The 16,199-nt window shown below is 27.3% G+C and overlaps 1 protein-coding gene across 2 annotated transcripts in view; it reads right to left on the bottom strand.

Annotated features, from left to right (window-relative positions):
- Positions 1–12,676: 12,676 nt before the first annotated feature.
- LOC129963975 (sodium- and chloride-dependent GABA transporter 2-like) overlaps positions 12,677–16,199 on the bottom strand; it is an 82,238-nt gene continuing 78,715 nt past the window's right edge. The window contains exons 12-13 of one of the 2 annotated variants that reach the window (XM_056078613.1): positions 15,257–15,427; positions 12,677–13,816 (exon numbers count right to left, since the gene is read on the bottom strand). In XM_056078613.1, the coding sequence (XP_055934588.1) occupies positions 13,691–13,816; positions 15,257–15,427 (297 nt within the window). In that variant the 3' untranslated portion in view covers positions 12,677–13,690. Of the gene's footprint in view, positions 13,817–15,256; positions 15,428–16,199 lie in introns of those variants that run through there. The other variant, XM_056078614.1, reaches the window with a different exon arrangement.

The raw sequence follows: 16,199 nt of genomic DNA, 5'->3' as shown, positions 1-16,199 counted from the left end.
GGGAATATTACACCACTCATCAAGCAATGCTCTTCGAATTTTCGGTAGACATGTAGGAGGTGGTTGATGGGCTGCAATTCGGCGGCGAAGCATATACCACACATGCTCTACTGGATTCAAGTCCGGTGAGAATGCTGGCCAGTCCATACGGGGATATCCTCCGATCAAAGGCATTTGTTTGCACGGTGAGGACGGGCGTTGTCATCCATAAACACAAATTCTGCGTCCATGGCGCCCCAAAACAAACGTACATGATGTTCCAGAATGACGTTCTGGTAGATTTCGCCCGTCATGGTTACAATTAGAACACGCAGGTCAGTTCTGGAACCTAGAATAATTTCTCCCCAAACGAACAATCCTGCACCAACGTAACGGTGTCGTACAATGATGTTCTCTTGGTGGTAACGGGTACCTGACGCTCTCCATATGAAAGTTGGGCGGGAATCAGACTGCAAGCTAAACCTGGACTCGTCGGAAAACATCTCACAAGCCCACCGTTGCGGTGTCCGGAATGCATGTTCTCTACTCCAGGTTAACCGCAGGCGACAGTGAGTTGCAGTAAGTGGAACACATCTGACAGGCCTACGAGCATATAGACTAATCTGCCCTAAGCGTCTGTACACGATCTGCCTTGAACCTGTCGCACCAGTGGCTGACGAGACAGATCTGATCCTGTGCTCCGTCTGTTTCTTTTGGCAGTAACTGCCAAATACCGGTCCTCATTCGGCGTTGTAACTCGGGGGCGACCTGTGCTGTAACGTCTACTCACATTACCATCATCTTGGAATCGTTGCCAAAGCCTGGAGATGACACTCTGGGTGATTCCAAGTTCTTCGGATACTTCTAGCTGGGTACGTCCACATTTGAGACGGCCGATAATTCTACCACGTAAAAAGTCATCCAAATGCGTTCTTTGTGTCGTAATTGTGCGGTTATTGCATTGAAAGTCTTATAAAGCGCTTGCGAACAATTTCTCTTCTTTGCCTGTATTCCTTATACATCACTCTCTTGCAGTCTCGTCATTGTGACGTACTATCGGTATCATCTAGTGGCTTCCTGCAATTTGCATATGATTTTTGAAGATGTGTGTAGTCATTTTACGGGTGATATATGTATTTTAGAGTTCGATTTCCGCGTAACTCGGATTTTCCTTAATTTATGGACATGAGCGTATTTTCATCTACGTCGTTGCTATAGTGTTTACATGCATGCAGAAGTACAGACCAACTTTTTGATGGATTTAATTCAAAATTCAATAAATATCTACATTTTAGATACTAAATTTGTGACCAAATTTTATTCAAATGTTTATTTACGTTTTGTAGTTTTCATATTCTCATAGGCAGAAGGATTTAAAGTCAATGGATTTCGTTCGATTTTAATAGAATAGAAATTTGGTGCAAAGACCACAAACCAAATTTCATCTGTTTAGTTCAGGGCATTTGTAAGCTATTGTTTCAGACCTATTTCCCATATATGCTTTATGATAAATTCTTTATCAAGTCGTCAGGGTTTTATTAACTCTGAAAAGGGAAAAAATATCAAGACTCAGAATCTTTACAATCATTTTCATTGACAGAAAAAAACTCGAATAATTTGTTTTGTCTAGTTATAGAAATGAGCTTCTGTTTCTGACGAATTTATTCATATTTGAAAATAAATAAAACAGATTTCAAAAATAAAAGAATAGTTCAAAGTTCCACTATTACTTTCGCTGTTTTTATAAATTACCTTATTAAAAATCGTCTGCATCTATACCTTTATTTTTTAAATTCATAAAAATTGAGTGGAAAAATCGGAAGGAAATGAAATTTTAATATTATTGAAGAGGTAATATTTTTGAATTTTAAGATGATATAAAAAATATTTCTTATGGGGTAATTCCTCTTGTTCTTGCGCAAAGTTTATCTGAATTTGGTGAAATTTTTAGGAGAATTTGCTAAACATATGTGCTATTGCGCAAAAAAAAAAAAAAAAAAAAAAAAAGGAATACTTTTGTAATTTTTTTATTTATTATTGCATTTTCATAAAATTAGATGGTCGATAGAAATGGTTTAACGGGACAGTTTTGTTGAGGTAGATAAACTGATTAACCGAGTTAATTAACTACTATATCGAAATATTTTCCATTATGGAAATCGAATTTTTTTAATAAATCGATTCAGCGGGTATTTTTATGTATATTTGTCAAATTTCATTCTAAAATTCTTAATAATACTTGAGATACATTTAAGTTTGTTTACTGAAATTTTGCCGAAGAAAGAGGACCGTATATTAAGTAAATCTTAGCTTGTTTATAGCAAAATAAGACTTTTCGCGTTTTTATTCCAAGATTTAGGAGGAACAAACAACACGACTCAGATTTCTCCTTAATATGAGTATGATTTTTCAAAATATAATAATTTTTTCTGTTTTTATTTAAATATTGAAGCATTTTCATAACATTAAAAAATCAATTCATCGTATAATCTTTTTTTTTTTTTTTTAAAGTTGCTTACGCTCTGAGATATTAACCAAAGGAAAGGTTCCACCACTTTCTTTTTCTGTGAAATTAATATTTTTATGGCGAATGAAATAAGTTGTTTAACCCATTTTTTCCCCTAAAAAAGTCGCTGACTGGTGAAATGCGAATACCGTAAGAACTTTTTAAGTCAATGAAATTATCCGTCTTCATTAAAAAGAAGACAGACTTTCATTTGCAAGCGGAAACAATTGCTAATCGGATAGAAGATTTATTAAATTTGATTCTATAAGAATAATGGAGTGACGGACACGGGGTATAGAACGAGTGCTTTTTATTATGCAGTGACTGACATAATCAAGACAAGATTCGGAAACTACTTTTTTCATAAACGCAACTGTAAAGTGGAGATTATTTCTTGAATTCTTAGGGATCATCTTACGGATATTTTAAAAATATTCTTCAAATTCATGAACGAGTGTTCAATATTAAGCCATTGAGTATATAAATAATGGGTACTAATTAATTTCCTTATTTTAGAGTTAATTAATTTATTGAATAGTAAGAAATATTACAGATTTAATTGGATCTCTATTTCATTTGTTTTGCAAACGATAACTGCCGGTAAAGAGTAAAAATTAATTAAACATACCAGCAGTTAATCTGTCTTGCAATCTAATTTTATATCGTCTGAGTGGAAGAAAAATCTTTTTCAAAATAAAGCAAAGTTCATGTTAAATTAAAATCATCAAATTTGAAAATAAATTTACTTTTAAAGAAGTGCGTTATTATAATGGCTGTTAAAGTTTGTGCTTCATGCAAAGTAAATCTATAAGTACAAATAAATTTAATATATTGTCTCTAAAACAGTGGGATTTGCAAATCAATTTTGAAAATTTTTACAATTTTTGTGAACATTTATTGGGGATGTTGATTTTGTTCCCATGTAAAAAAAATATTCTATATTACAATTAACCTTTTTACCATATTGATCTTTAAAAATATTAAATTTGTGTTATTTATTAATTAATTTCAAAATTTGAAATATAATAGCTTACATTAGGCGAGTGAAATTTTTTAAAATAAATATATAATAGTTTCTCAGATATCGCCAGAAGTTTGTAAGATTAATTTAATATTGGAAGCATCGTTTTTCAAAACTCCGTGACTCAAAATTATCACCAGAATTCAATAAAATTTTATTTAAATTTCATTACGATAATCGATTCATTAAAAAAATCCTAGATACTATTTCATTAGCTATGTTAATTAATTTTATTAGTTATGTTAATTAACCATGTTAATGAGTTTATCTATCCCAACAAAACTATCTTCTGGAATCATTTCCATCGAACAAAGTCACAGAAATATTTTTTTTTTTTTGACACTTGTACATAACCTTAATGGTTTTTATTTATATTAATATATTTTTGCAATGCTATGAATAATTCATGTATTTGGAATGTAAATTAGTATTTAATGGTTTTAATTATTGTTAATTTTTATTTTTATTTTCACCAAAGCTTTCTTATATTGGTACTTAGATAACTCGAAATATTTTTAAGTTTGTATTCTCCTGTAATTCGATTTTTTTCCCACGTCCGTTAAATTTACAATTAACATGACACTGAAATATCTCCTATAATTCAAACTTCCTTTGATTAATTGAAAATCAGATACTGATTTTTTTGTATGTGATTTTCTTTGAAGATTAGATGAATATTATATCATCAGTGATCTGAGTTATATAATATTTTAAGTATGTTTCACAAGACTAAGATTTCTCTTCTGTGGGCTGTGTTTAATCGGAAATTTTTTTACGATGTATTCAATCAAAAAAAAATTTTTAATTTCTGATTTTGAAAAAATATAAACGTGTTAATTATACTGTCTCTATAGAAGTTCTAGTATACAATTTTTCTAATAATTGTGCTGTATATTGATTTCTTATTAAAATTACTTGTTATTTGAAATTATTTTTAAAAATTTTGAATTTTAATTACAGTTTTATTGACTAAAATGGCTTACTGTTTATTTATTAAATAGGTATTATTTATTAAAACTTTAAAAAGTTGAAAACAATTTCTACTCAGTTTTTTAAATTTATGTATTTTAGGTCGGTTGTACTATTTATTTTGAAATTGAATTGTGTAGGTGTCTCCAAAGCACTGTGTATTGTTTGTTTATTGAAATTAGTTATTTACTAAAATCATAAAGTTAAAAATTATTTCAATTTTTTTAAAATTATAATTATTAGCATTACCTAATATTAGTTAGCGTGTTACTCTATTCTTCTTGCTAACAAGAATTATTTATTAAAGTTGTTAAATACTAAAAATGATTGTCATTTGTAACTTAAAAGTTGTCTTTTTTTTTTCTTTGCTTTTGCTTTATGTTCATTTTTAGGCCCTTTAAAAAAATAAGTTTCGGCTGAATCGAATTTTTATTGTGTTTCCTAATTTATCTAGTTCTACTGTATTAATTAAAATTTCTTATTTTTCTCCTTTTCAATTTACTGTAAGAGTAATAGGAAGTATACACAAAACTCTGAAGAATCAAAATTTCGAAATTTCCAGTCCATTGCCAAAAGAACGTCCAGCAGTATATTAAGAATTACGATTTCCAGATAAGCAACTGTGATTTAAAAATATTTTTAAATGTCCGAAATTTGCAGTATTGTATTAAAAATATCTTTAAATAAATTTTATTTTATTATTATTTACATTTTTAAATAATTTTTTTTATTTTCAAAATAAATTTATTTTATTGCGTCATGATATACCTTTCGATTTTCTTTTATGAAGAACAGAATGCAAACGATATTTATGATTAAAATTTGTTGGATTGATTATGTTTCTAAAAATGGCAGCATTTTATATATTTAAAAAATGATTTTCTTTTTTGTTGGAATAAAAGCAATGCTACAGAGAAATGTAATTGGTTTTCATTTTTCTGTGAGCATTATGATTATTTCTTTATATTAGTTTCAATTTTCTTGTCTTTGGTTTCTTTAAAGTGCTACATTTTAAATTAGCTAATGACTTTATGCTCATGATTTGGATTTTAATGAATTGTTTGAATGAAGAAGTAAAAGAATTTTCTACATTTCACTATTTTGAGACGATGGAATGTTTCCAAGTCGCCCATTGGATGGCCGAAGAATTGTTAAGGTAATTTTCTTTACTACAGTTTATTATTTATACATCATTGATATTATTCTAAACATTTTTTATTTTAAAATTTCATAATTGTGTCTAAAATTTTCTTTTAAACAAAAGAGGTCTTTATTTGGCGAGCATAAGAATCCATTATTAGATGTCGAACAAATAGGATGGAACAAATTTTGCAAACTTCTGTAAAACTTTTTCTATTATGTTCGTGTTATTATTTTTTTATTAGTTTCGCAAGTGTTAACTACAAATATTCTGATTATTCTTATGGCTGCTTATTAATAAAAATATTTATTTTTATAATTGTTTATAATTTTTTTCACCATGTAATTCGCTCGCTTTCTCTCGCCCTTTATTTATATTTAAATAATCTGCATTAAAAATTAATACAAGAGACTTGAAGCTTTAAAATATGCAACAGCTGGGTTTTAGCTGTAACTTCTTTTATAATAAGTCAAATTTTAACTTTTCAGTTTAAGAAATAGGAAAGAAGTTTTTCCTTAAACCAGAGTCTTTATTTTTAAAATAACATATGATTTAAATTGGTTCAAGGGGGCCTGTTGTCAAAAATTGATTAATTAAGTGCAATGCAATGGCAATTAATGGGTTAAAAAGTTGTATTATAAAACATCTAGCATGAGAATGTCAATTCATGCTCATTCGAAACACGTCCGATGAACCAATTTAATTTTCAAATCCTTCTCTCGTCTTTTATAGGCTGCTTATAGAACTATATCGCTTGACTTTATACAGGTGACGATTCCCTTTTGATTGTAATGTCCTGTGCATTAACATCATTAAATAGTATCATTTAAAATTAAGAATTGTTCTTTTAAATTGATAGGTTTCAAATGCAATACTTTTCTACATTGAAAGCATTCTTATCATTCTTTAATTTTTTTGAAGGCGTAATAATTTTTTTTTCTTTCAATTAAGGTCTTTAGGTTGCATTTTAAAAAAATGAATTGCAAAAATTTCGTTTTATTTTCTCTGAAGGAAACAAAAGAAAGTACTTTAAAATAAATAAAAACGGCATTTTTTCTGATAAAATTAATTAAAATGCTTATTAACTGTTAATTTTAAATATTCTTTTTCTACTTGCTTTTATTGTTTGTGTTAAATAATTTTATTATTTCCTTACATCTTAATTTAAGACAAAAATAAGGCGAAAAGTATTTGGTAAAAGAAAAGAATTTCATTTTTTATTTTTTGCGTCTAAATACAGAGACATTTTATCAAAATAATGCTAAACCTACCATTAGCGATTAAAGGGCAATTCCAATGGATCACTGAAATGTCGGTACGTTTAGTGTTAAATATTTTTTGAATATAATAAGACATCTGAAATTGCATGTAATGACTTATTAAAAATATAATGAATTAAAAAATCTAAAGACTAATAACTTTCAGTTTCAGTGTTTAAGGTACTGCATTTCGCACTGTTTTTTATATAGTATTTTTATTGTACTTAATTTTGGATGCTTTTATTTAATTTATATCTATATCTTTCGACACTGATAATAAAGTTGAATGTGTGTGTATGTTGGCACTCTACAGGCGAGACCGTTTGACCTACAGCTCCCAAATTTGGTATATGCAGGGTATACCTTGGAGGTCGGGAATGTGCAACTAGAAGCAATTTTTTAAATTTTGAATTAGAATTTTAATTGATTAAAAATTAAGCAAAATTTCGACGTTTTTCCGCTAAAAACTTCCGAAAATATTACAGCAAAAAAATGATTTTTACATCATATTGAAGTTTAAAAAATAATCCTTTCAGTGATGCTAACGTTTTGATTTATAAATTGATCGCAGAAAGTAGATAAATTTATTTATTTAAAAATTAGAGTGTCAAGAATATTTTGCAGAATATGATTTTTTAGGTTCAAAGGACTGATTGTCTATAAATTTAAATTTCATAATTTTTGAAGTATATTTATAAACCGAAAAAAAAATATTATTATCAATATCATTTAAATCCGTTTGAAATTAAAACTAAAAACTAAATTTTACGATGAATCCGTGAAATTTTTGTTCAATAATTTTTTGAGATACTGTAAATTATGAAAATTATTCTGTAGTGCACATAAGACTTCAATGCCGAAAGACTTTGCTTTCACCTCTCTCTCTCTCTCTCTTTTTAAGATTACATGATTGTTTTCAGTAAAAAATGTCTTTATATTAATTGCAATTTCATCATTTCCACTTTAATTTAAAATTGAAATTTACGGACACTGACAGAAAATTAGAGTGAGATGCGTAGTAGAATGAACAGAATGGCTTAAGCCCTACATAATTGTATAAGTGAATAATATGACTACCAAAATTGGAAGCTTAAAAATATATTTCCTGAAACGCATATTATGAGACCAAGTTACATAAAATATTAATTGAACATTTTAGCAAGCGTTAATACTGGCAAACCGGCTGGTCCCAAAGGCGGCTAGTTTATAAAATAGATAAAATGAAAGATTCATTACTTTGGTTGATTTTTTCTATCGGAAAAATAATAAAACTATATGTTTGTTAAATTACCTAATTTGAAACTGTCTGAATCTACGAAAGTTATTGATATAAAATAATAGAATAAACAAACAATAAGATCCTAGAACTTTTCTTTCCAGTTAATTACTTTTGAATTCAGATATTGCTCTTTAAAAAAATTATAAATATATTTCTTAAATAACGTTGAAAAAATTTTTTAAAAAGAAAGTGATTAAACTAATTCAATAACATGCTTGCTCATTCGAAAAATATTAACAAATAGTACAAAATAGGACAGAATTACTTAACATTGAAATTTTATATGCATTACAGAATATATTTCATAATTTACTTAATATACTAGAAGATTATATAATAAAAATGCTATAATTAAAAAAAAGCAGTAATTATAAATGAACGAACTTCAGAAAATTTTTATTATTCCTCATTTCTGAAGTTAAATGTTAGCTTCATTTTGAAAGATTCGTCAATTTTATTAAAAGCATTTTTTAAATACAGACCTATTCAATATTAGCCACTTCTGGAGATCAGTTGGTTCACCAGGATTTATGGTTACAGAAAATTTCAATTAAATATTTTATATAACTATGTCTTAATGAGTTCTGCAATGGAGAACTCATTAAGATATAGAATAGTAATTAAGAAATGTAATTTTAAACATATTTTAATACACAAATTTTAATACACTATTTTAGAAGCGTTACACTGTTTTGCTTCTTTGTTGTCTATTTATATCTATTTGCATTCTATTATATCGCAGGAAAGAACTGCAGTATTTGACGATGTGAACTCTTTAAAAAAATTTTATCAGTATCAATTTTATCAATATTAATTCTGAAGTTGAACCTCAATTGTAAATGTAACACGATTTTAAAACTTTTATTAAAAACAAGTTTTATATTGACACCTATTCCGCATGGAAAAATAAGTTGAATCTTCGTAATTTGATCATAAAAAAAAAAAAAAAAAAAAAAAAAAAAAACAACCTCGGAATGAAATATTAGTAACAACGATGAAGAAAATTTGAGTTTAACTCAGTAATGAAATATATTGTTTAAAATATGCTAAAAATATTTTCAAAATTTTAATTAAAAGCAGAAAAATTATAGGGAAAAAATTGAAGAGATGGGGGGAAAAAAATGACAAGCAGAAACAATTTTTTGAATCTGGTGTAAGAATTTTTTTTTATCCTTTTATCGCAGGAAAACTCCAAAATTTAGCATAATTTTTTAATTAATCAAAATTTTAATTAAAATTTTAAAAGAAATTGCTCCGAGGTGCATATTCTCATCATTCACAGTATGTATATGCCAAGTTTGGTTGATCTTGGTCGAACGGTCTGGACTGTAGAACACCAATACACAAGTTATTATTAATTAATCTTATTATCTTTAATTAAATATAAATACTAATTAATCATATTTAATAGTTTTAATTAAATATAAAAATATTTTACTACAACCAAATTAGTGTCATTAGTATCAGATTATTTTTCGAATTTTAATATAGTGTAAAATCATTTTGGTATAATCGGAATATTTTCAAAGCTATCTCAGAAAAGCTCCAAAATCTAGCTTAATTTGTAGTTCATTAATATTCTTAAACTTTAAAAATGTTCCGAGGGGCACGTTCTCACCATCCAAGGTAATATACGCATCAATTATGGTAACACTGCATTTTGTAGAATGCCGAAATTATTCCGATTATACAACACGCACACGTTTCCCTTTATTTTTAGTATATATATATATCGGAAGGATATTTTTATATACACAGGTTTAATTTTAAGATCATTATACAAGCTTTTAATTGCATATTGCTTAGGAGTGTTTATTATTTGAACAAATTACAGATTTTAAAAAACGTGGAGTTATTTTTTGGATGTACTCCAAAAAATGATAATGCAATTTTCTTATTATTATAATCAGATTGATTCAGTGAAAGAGTTCCTAATTAGTAACTTATTGTTGTGAAAAAAAAAGTGTGAGTTTAATGTACATAAATGTGGCTTAGTGAAAGATTTATTTACTATTGTTATCAAACGAATTTAGTATTTAAAAATAAACCCCCAAGTATCTGTATTCATTTTAGCTAGGAACAATATGGTGAAAAATTTAAATTGAGTTTAAAATAGGCATTCTTTCTAATAAACATGGAATATGTACGCTTATTAGGTTGGGTTTTAATTTTCAATAGTTTCAAAACTCACCTGGCGAAGATTCACATTGGTAACGTGGAGCAAGATAATCATTTCATCTATTAATATCCAGACCCATAGTTCTATATTTCTACTAATAATAATTGAGACTGTCTGTTGGTTTTTAGAGGCCTGAGCGTTTTACATAGAATTATAAAATATCGTACAAATATACGTTCGTGGGCGGAGTCGCAGATCACGTTTTTGATTGCGTCTTTAAAAATTTCAAATTTTAAATAAACGAAAAAAATATCTATATTTTAATTTCAAATAAAAGTGCAACTCAAAAAATCAAAGGGACTTGCAAAAGTATTAATGAAATCTGGAACAGGTAGGATTATTAAGTTTTAACTTATATTTTAAATAACATTTCTTTAAATTTTACAACGGGATCAAAGGGTAAGGACAGGAAGGATTTATATCAGTTGTTTTTAGTACTAATCCATCACTTCGAGAATAAAAATGAAATATGAATGAAAAAAAAATGAATGAAATATTTTATATTAACAGATTAAGTTTATATCTAAAATACCTTCTATTTAAACTAAAAATATCTAATACTTACTAATATTGAAGTTTAATGAACTAAATGCTATTTAAAACAACATAAATGAGAATTTTAATTGTGTAACTTTAATTATTCAATGTATTATTTCCTATTCTGTCTGTTTATTAGAAATTTTTAAGTATTTTTTATTTTTACCTCGAAATTTCGATCTTTCATTATGCCTTTTATTATTGCATTTCCTTTGCGGCTTTTTTTATATATAGATATATATAATTCTTTTGGGCTCTCTTCGGCCTATATTCCGACCGAACAGTCCGAAATCTTGTGCCAATCATTAGATGGTATTGTTTTAATCTCTCTTATTCCTTAAAAAAAATTGTTTCTCGTATGTAATTTAACTTTCAACTTATTAGTCCCAGATTTATATTATTATGTAGTAAACTGTTTTTCATTCTCGCTGGCCTGTTTCTAGCGTTACAATGTTTAATATAGGGTGGTGGGCTCGGGTTTTAAATAAATTAAATCAATCAAAGTTGTCGTCGAAAAACATGCCTTCGAAACATCTTAATAATATTTTGTGGCTATTTTATCATTTTCAACTGACAGCAAATGCTAAGAAGTGATAATCAGTAAGAAGATTAATTTTTTAAATATTGAACAAGGTTGTAAATAAAAATAAATTTTAAATGTATCTTATTCATTTTTTTGTTTCATGTAAAACTGAGCGACTGTACTAATTTTTTTTATTTCTACTGTTGTTTATGTGGAATACACAGGTTTTATAATAGTTCCCTAATTTGGATTGATACGAGTAGCCTAAATTGTCTATATAATCTTACATATAATTCTTATACACCGGAATTAACTATTAATTTGTCATGAAAGTATGGCAGGATATTTTCGATTGAATTTGAAATTTTGGGGAAAGAAATTCAACTTGCTTTTTTACTTGAAATACTGAGCGATGGATGCGGCCTATAAAGCTTTGCATGTATCTTCTTTATTAGAATGTTGTGAAATAAGGTAATTAAAAAAAGGAGAAGAAAACGCTTTCACATTGAAAACTAACGATTTAATATAAACAAACACGACGAAAAAACATTTTAAACAAGCAAACGATACAGTTAATATTTTCAGCAAAATAATTATAGTAGCTATACAAACAATCAAAACTTTGTTGCTAATGAATAAAAAAATATGTATACAAAGGAAAAGTTTAATACAAAAAATTGAATTAAAAATATTTCTTTTTGCGTTCAAAATAGAAAATAAAAAGAAAACTAACAAATTGTGGATCAATGCTAAATATTGATCACTAATAACAAATGGCTTTTCACTTTATATTTTTCATTCAAATTCCTAATATACATAATACAGCTAAGATTCGAGCATGAAATACAGGATGGGAACTAAGAAAAATCTAAGCAGGCATTTATACATTTTTACAGAGTTCACAACACAATAAATATGTATATCTTATAACAATGCAATGACTAGTGCAAAACATTGAACATTGTTTTTCTTTAAATAATCATGTGGATTTTAGAAATATTTATTTAATGAATCATTATTATAGATAAATGTGGTAAAGCTAATTTTAATATCATGTAAAATTTCTCAAGAACAATGATTCATATAAAATTAATTTTCTTCAAGAAAAACATTTCTAAAATTTAAAAATGTTATTAAAATTGATTTCTTTAACGGAAAATATTTTTTTCTCCAAAATTTCACTGAAAAATTAAGAGAGTATCAGTTAATGATTTCTACAAAAAAAAAAAAAATTACTATATTCATTTTATTTTTTATTCTGTAAATATCACTGCATTTATTTTTTATAAAAGACTTTTAATCACTGGGATTTTTTAAATGTATATAATCAATTAACAATCAACATGTTAATTCAAAATTTAACACCTAATAACTTTATTGATTCATAGTTTTCACAAAATGAATCAAACATATAATTTATAATACAAATATGTTTTTCAACATGAAACATAAAGCACACAGATAATGAGATTTCTTTTTTTACACTTTATAAAAACATTAAAAATGATGACTAAAAATGAATTAAAAATTACACCTTTAAAATACAAATATCTTAAAAGATTTGTTCATTTCAACAGCTACGACAATTGAATAGCCAACAGAAATGCTTGTACGATAGTTTTCTTTAAAAGTACAGCAATTCTCAACCTTTTGGGAACCTACCAAAACCATTATAAGGGTCAAAATTCTTTCTTAACCACTTTGCAGTAAAAAATAAAAGTATTCATTAATATTTAAGTATGTCTGTGAGGAAATTAAATAAAAAACAATTTTTACACATTTAATACAGAATAGTTTATGAAACAAAAAGTAAAAGCTTAAAATTTTCCTCTGTTACTAAACCATATTAATGCACACATATGTGTTTATATTTAAAAGCAAATAAGGAAATATTATTTGTAAATCTATTTCAAATGAAAAAAAAAAGTATATTTACTGTTCTTAATATTTGGAAAATTTCTTTGGCACACGTGTTTGAGAAAAGTTAGTTTTTCATAGCAATTTGATATTTGTTAGTGTTTGAAAATTATAACGAAATCTCAAGATAAATGATAAATTATATGTCTTAGATTCGTAGCACAGTGGTTAAGAATAATTGTATCAAGCAACACTGCTTTTTAATCAGATTTCTGTTAAAGCTATCCAGACAAGGACATTTGGGTCCTACGTGTGCTTGTTTGAACTATTTTTCTGTGTAGCTAGTTGTCAATGCAAAATCTTAAATGAGAAGTGAATCTGCTTTGGACCACTTTTCATTTCAGACAGGAAGAGAAAAATCCTCTTCAATCGGGAGAAAACTATAATTTTGATTGTTCATACTGGTGACTGCTTTTCGTGCCATTTTGTTTTGAAGTTTCATCTGGATCTGTTGCGTGAACTGGTAACGCCATAGGCAGTCGAGGTGTTGTCAATATTTTCCAGCGCTGAAATATATTTCACAGAATTAAATAGATATAACTTACAGGATGATACTGACATTTGTAAAATTAATTTATTCATTACTTTATATAATTACATTATTATTTTTGCCCATTTGTACAGCAAAGAGTTATGAAACTAAGCGAAATACAAATATAAAAAGGAACTCCCCTTCTTTTTTAATAGAGTGACTCCAAATATAAGACTCTAATCTTCTCACTGTCAGCTCCTTGTATTTTAAAATTCTTCGTGTTTGTATTTCCTTGAGCGCAAACTTTCTGTAAATTGCTTATTTTTAATTCTCTTTTAATTTGTAGCATTTTGAAAATGAAGGATGGAAACGAAAATTACTGTTCTTCATGTCCAATTCCATTTTTTTAATTTAATCATTTTTTTCAGTAAATTTTTTTTCTCTTTAAATTCGTATAGGTGAAAGTAAAAATAGCTCTTGCCCTCTGGTAGATGAATACATTTCAGGATAAATGCGGTATAAAAAATGATTAATGGCAATGCATCGTTGAGTGAAACAAAAATCAAAGAAAATAACATTTTGCTATTGATTGCTCTGAATAGATCATTTCATTGGAAGTAATATTGGAATCGACATTCATTAAAAAAAAGGGGCAATGTACAGAGCAATTTTGCCATAACATTCTAATTTGACTGTGAGCGACTAATTAATTTTATTCTTCAACACAACTGGAACAGTATTTACGATACCGCTAAGACAGAGATTTCTATTCTGTCTCTGCAGTATCAGAAAACTGTATTTATATTGATACCCATGTAATGCCTTATACGAGCACATTCTCTTATAAATGTCGATTCCAATAATATTTTCTGTCGACGAAAATTGGACTAACTGCGAAATGAGCTTTAATTAAACCCGAAGAATCTTCAGCAGGAAGTTACTTTTTCAGGCGACAATGCATCACCATAATACACTTTATATCAAATTTCTCCTGGTATATTGTACATAGTCATTTACTAAAAAAACATATATATAACAACTCTGCCTTATAGGTAAAATTTTGAAAATGATTTGTAAATGATGACACTTAACTTTCACTTCAACTTGGGTGTGCCTCACTTATCTCTTAAACTCTGATTTATCAAATATTTTAACTGTAGTTTTTACAGGAAATTAGGAATTATATTAAACCAATAAACCTTTGCTAAAATGCCTTATACGTTTCAACACCTAGTTATTTTCGTTATTATCGTATCTGTTTATAGACAGAACATACAGATATAACTAAGAGATTTTATAAAACTAATGAAAGAATTTTAAGTTATCGCTCAGAATTGTTTAATTAATGAATTATAAAACTGTACATAAACGAAAAAGAAAGAATGTAATTTCTAATATTTAAATTACTTAATTTATATAATAGGGAAAATAAATATTTTGAATCCAAAGGTATTATCAAATCTAAGTATCATACCTGTCTCATGTTGCCAGGAGTTATCAATATCTGGTAAATGAAATACACTGGCACACACAGCATTGATGATAAGGCCATGCACCATCCAATGAATATAGCCCATCCAGGATATTCATAATCTTTATTGTAGGTCACGGGTTTATATGTGATCAAACTGAAGATGAATATTCCCTGATGAAAATATTCAGTCATTAGCTATATGGGATTCTTTTCATTCCTTTTCTTAATGCATAAAAAATTATGCACTGAGAATTTTTAAAAAATCTTAAGATAACTCTGTTGCTTTTTTAAAAAAAAAGGCATCGTAATTAAAAGTTTAATTACAATAATTGTAATTCCAGAATAATTTTTTCATCACAGTAATTTATTATTATGAAGATTTGTTTAGCTTCTTTAATAAATTTCAAATGATCTAACTTCAAACGAACCTTCATATTTAAGATGCTAAAAAATATAATTTTAGCATCATTGTTTTACGGAAAAGACTGTTAATAAATGCTATTGTTTAGTAGAAATATCTATTTCCTAATGGCTGGTCCGTATTTTTCTCTTCCTCGAAACTCTTTTTATTTCTACATAATATTTCTTTTTGCTTATAATAAGGCCATTGCACAGATCTTATATATTTTTATAAAGAATTTCGAGGTAATTGGAAACATTTAACTGGATCTGATTTTAAGAATTCATGCTGTAATAGCATGATTCATATTTCTTCATTAATCACTGCGTCTAATTAATTTTAGATTTAAAATGGCCCAATAAAACTTACATTTTTTCGCATTTTCTATAAAGGAAGACATCTTTAATTCTAATCATAAATGTGATTTTGAAATAATTAAAAAAATTGTCTTTTGAAGAAAATATTCACAAATTACAAAACATTTAATTTCTTACAAAACATCAAAGACATTTGCAGTAGTGTAACCATAAGCTTAATATACAT

The sequence above is a fragment of the Argiope bruennichi genome, chromosome 3 (genome assembly GCF_947563725.1).
Source record: "Argiope bruennichi chromosome 3, qqArgBrue1.1, whole genome shotgun sequence".
Taxonomy (NCBI): domain Eukaryota; kingdom Metazoa; phylum Arthropoda; class Arachnida; order Araneae; family Araneidae; genus Argiope; species Argiope bruennichi.
This window is presented reverse-complemented; position numbering and strand designations above follow the sequence as displayed.